This window comes from Octopus bimaculoides, chromosome 25, assembly GCF_001194135.2.
Source record: "Octopus bimaculoides isolate UCB-OBI-ISO-001 chromosome 25, ASM119413v2, whole genome shotgun sequence".
Classification (NCBI taxonomy): Eukaryota; Metazoa; Mollusca; class Cephalopoda; order Octopoda; family Octopodidae; genus Octopus; species Octopus bimaculoides.
In genome coordinates this window covers 6,595,577-6,600,204 of record NC_069005.1, presented here as the reverse complement: position 1 = coordinate 6,600,204, position 4,628 = coordinate 6,595,577, and the positions used below count along the sequence as shown (strand labels likewise).

The window sequence follows — 4,628 nt, the reverse complement described above, 5'->3', positions numbered from 1 at the left end:
GTAGTGTTCCGTGATGTATAATTTGTACATAGTATGGAGATGGACAAACAAGATTATTGGAGAAGAGCAAAAAGGGACCGAATACTTTACCTAAAAGCAAGATTTTCACAACAGTTTCTTCCTCTTTGGCAGATGCCCTTAGTTGTTTGTCAATAGCGGCACTCCTGGCCCGAGCTTTCAGCTCTTCTTGGTCAAGACTGAGGCAGGACCCCATGGCGAAGTCCACTTCCTTGCACCAGGGGACATGAGAAAGGCTCCGGACTCGACGGAATTCCGATAGAGAAAGAGAGAGAAACGGGAGTGAGTGAGACACAGAGAGAGAGAGAGAGAGAAAGGAATGGGGTTACAAGTTTGTTAGTTCGCTGGAAGGAAGAGAGAGAAAAAGTACAGGGTAAACGAGAACCTGGACTGCGTAAGTAAATAAATAAAACTTAACAGATAGAATAGTTTAAATTAGAGGGGGAGGAAGGGGAGGGAAAGTTGGAGTTGAGTGACTGCTGTGAGAGAGTGAGCAGATGGTAGCGGGATGAGGTGAAAAATGAACGAAATACGGAGGGGGGGATAAAAGAAGAAGAGAGAGAGAGAGAGAGAAGCGTGGGAGAAGAGGGAGGAATGCAGTCGGGACGTCCTGTTGTAAGTGAATGGTGGTGGCGGCGGCGGATGATGATGGAGGGGGGAAAAGAGAAAGAAGTGAGGCTTCTTTTTTTTTTAGAAAGGAACGGCTGAGAGTAACGAGCAATGGTGTGTGTGTGTGTGTACGTGTGTGTGTGAGTATAAGTTGAGGGAGAGAGAGAGAGAAAGGAAAGTAATTAGAATTAGAAGAGAAGAGAAGGCGAGGGATTGGAAAGACAGAGGGAGAAAAAAAAAGAGTGAAAGATGTAAATAGACAGACATGGAGATAGGAAGATAGATAAATAGGTAAATATAGACAGACGAACATGTTAACCAATATATACATATATATATATATATATATATATATGCGCACACACACACATCTACTTATAGACAAATACACACACATATATGCGTATGTCTTTGTAGACAGAGAGATATATGTAATAGATAGATAGATAGATAAATAGGAGAGAGAGAGAAAGAGATGAATGAAGTGTTTGGCTACATTCCTGTACCTCTCGTGGTGATTCACACCACACTGTGCCCTTCTGCTCCCTATCCACCGTTCGTTTTTATGCTGTTACTCTCTCAAATTGGCCCTTTTGTAACTCATACTGTCTCTGTCCCACATACCGTCCACAAACTGCTGGCCACTTATTTTCCTCCTCTGCCCCAACCTCCTACAAGATTCAGTTTCCCCTCGTTGTCACCACCTCGCGATAATCACCGACCTTCGAAGCCTCACTGAAGGAGTCCCTTCGAACGTGGTTGTTCGACCTGCTAGAAATAGCAGCCAATTTCCCCCCTCACAAATCAAACCCTTTTTTTTTATCTTTTACTTGTTTCAGTCATTGGACTGCGGCCATGCTACACCACCAATTAGATGGCTTTTAGTCGAAGAAATCGCTCCCCAGTACTTATTTATTATTTATTTTTTTGTTTTTATGTTCGGTACATATTCCATCGGTGTCTTTTGTCGAACCGTTAGTTTTAAACAAACCAACACCGGTTGTCAAGCGGTAGGAGTGGCAAGCGCACACACATTGAAACACTGGGGTCGATGTTATTGACTAAAATTTCAGGCCCTCCCCCAAAATTTCAGACCTTGCACCTTAAGTAGAAAGGATTCTTATTATGCTTATGAATTTCTGTTGCCAGATTCTTGATGTGAAACCGTGAGTTGAAATAAATATTGTTATATTTGGGGATGGTTTATACTCTTTTATACTCTTTTACTTGTTTCAGTCATTTGACTGTGGCCATGCTGGAGCACCGCCTTTAAAAAAATTACCGTTAGCAGAGCGTAGTTTCGATCTACAGACCTCTGGGTTATGGGCCCAGCACGCTTCCACTGCACCAATTTTTTTCACCAAATAAACACACACACTATATATTCGTTCTACACTTCTTTATTGCTGTTATTTTAACTAATGTCCATTGTCTGGAAATCTTTTGTCACACATCTGTGACCACTTCAGCAACACTTTTCATCTTCTTGTATCTTCCTGTTCCGCTTAGTCCATTCTGTCTTTTTATAGAAAAACGAATGTGTGTTTATTTGGCAAAAGAAAAAAAAATGTGGCTGTGTGGTAAGTACCTTGCTTACCAACTACATGGTTCTGGGTTCAGTCCCACTGCGTGGCACCTTGGGCAAGTGTCTTCAACTATAGCCTCAGGCTGACCAAAGCCTTGTGAGTGGATTTGGTAGACCAAAACTGAAAGAAGCCCATTGTATATATATATCATCATCATCATCATCATCATCGTTTTACATCCGCTTTCCATGCTGGCATGGATTGGACAGTTTGACTCCAATATGATGTGGCAGAGTTTCTACAGCTGGATGCCATTCCTAACGCCAACCACTCCGAGAGTGTAGTGGGTGCTTTTATGTGTCACTGGCACGAGGGCCAGTCAGGCGGTACTGGCAACTACCACACTCATACATGTGTGTGTGTATTTGTGTGTCTGTGCTTGTCTTCCCATCATTGCTTGACAACCAATGTTGGTGTGTTTACATCCCTGTAACTTAGCGGTTTGGCAAAAGACAGCTGATAGAATAAGTACTAGGCTTACAAAGAATAAGTACTGGGGTTGATTTGTTCGACTAAAGGCATTGCTCCAGCATGGCCACAGTTAAATGACTGAAACAAGTAAAAGAATCAAATAATAAAGCCAGAAAAAATGCTGCTGACCATTTTATCCAGTATGGCCTAGGGTTAAATAACACAAACAGACGGGGTTGATAAAGGAGTTTTCAGTTAGTTGCTCAATCCATTTGCTAGAAATAACAGCTTAATTTTCCCTCAAATTACATGTCACGATGCTTTGACCGATTAAGCTAAACTACCCACAAAAACAGAACACATTTGATAATGTAGTCCAAGATACACAATAATGGAAGACAGAATGATGGAATGGTCATTAGCAGAATGTCTCATCTTAAATGATTTAGATCATGGCAAAAAAATGATAATGTTTAACAAATATATATTTACACACACATAAGCAAGGAAGTTTGCTCTCACTCTCTCTCACACACACACTCACACACACACACACATGCATACACATACATATACACATACACATGTACATACATACATACATATACACTCACATATACATACATGACGGTCCAATGGGTTTCCCCCCCCCCCATTCACTATTTAGGAGTCCGAAAATATCACCCATTCTGCCCCTACTCCTGTCATAATGACGCACATTAGATGACATGTTGGTCCATGACAAATATAAATTTTCACCGCCATTTTCAAACAGATCGCAAAACGTTGACTGACTCACATTGATAGACTCATGCGGCTTGGACTCTTGTGTGTATGTGTACGTGTGTTTATATACGTGTATGTGTGTGGTGTGTGTGTGCGTGTTTGTATGTGTGGTGTGTGTGTGTCTGTGTGTATTAGTGTTTGTATGTCAGTGTATGCATGTTTGTATATGTGTGTGTGTGTATGCACCTGTATGTGTGTGTGTGTGTATGTATGTGTGTGTATGTGTGTATTAGTGTTTGCGTGTCAGTGTATGCGTGTTTGTATATGTGTATGTGTGTGTGCATGCGCCTGTGTGTATGTGTTTGTGTGGGGAGGGGCTGTGTGTCTGTGAGTGTAGGTGTGTGTATGACCATGTGTGCGTGCATGTCCTCTATCTATATGTCAGTGTGAGTCCATGTTTTTGTGTGTGTGTGTGTGTGTGTGTGCACATGCATGTGAGTGTGTGCAACTATATACACGTCGTAAATATCACTTTAAAATCACACCGTGTAGCGGCACCTTGGTTCAGGAATTCCAGGGTTGTCGAGGAATGTGGAACCACCTTTTAGTCCCTATTGTGCCCATGTCTACTCTGACCTGGAGATAGCAGCACCTCTCAGACTCCCAGCTATTGGTTAATTAGCATATAAGGGTTTTGCCTACTTTTGCAGGTGAAGACTGGATCTGGCAAGCTCTGCAGAAGACACCTTCGTGGTTCCAACAGAGAAGATGCCAGCTGCAGCAACCCATTGAGAAGTGCAGAAAACAAGATAAGAGAAGCAAGAGGCAAGATGAGTTGTTAACAAGTTTGCTTCATAATTATGAGACCTCAGGTTCAATACTATTCCGTGGTTGGTATCTGGGGCAAGAATCTTTTCCCATGGCCTCGGAAATGCTCCAGTTTTGCAAGTGAAAGTGCAGGAACTTGAATCTGTCAAATGAAATTGTAATTCCCAAAAGACCAAGCTTGTCATACATTTTGTCATGTTGATTCTGCTTGGGAAAGTACATTACGGGTAGAGGTTTTCTGCGGTATACACAGCCACATCCGTCATCTTCATCGTCATCACCATCATCATCATCATCATCATTGAATGTCCACTTTTCCATACTAGCATGAATCAGATGGAAATTGACTGAGGTAGATTTTCTATGGGTGGATGGTTTTCCTGTAGCCAATCCCCACCTGTAGTGGTGATGATGATGATGATGATGATGATATATTTGACAGAGTATATA

General features: G+C 41.9%; 1 protein-coding gene across 1 annotated transcript in view; it reads right to left on the bottom strand.

Annotated features, from left to right (window-relative positions):
• Nucleotides 1-461, bottom strand: part of LOC106873017 (guanine nucleotide-binding protein G(o) subunit alpha) — a 45,320-nt gene extending 44,859 nt beyond the window's left edge. Inside the window, exon 1 of the mRNA XM_014920215.2 lies at nucleotides 91-461. Coding sequence (XP_014775701.1) covers nucleotides 91-214 — 124 coding nt within the window. The 5' untranslated portion in view covers nucleotides 215-461. The remainder of the gene's footprint in view (nucleotides 1-90) is intronic.
• Nucleotides 462-4,628: the final 4,167 nt, after the last annotated feature.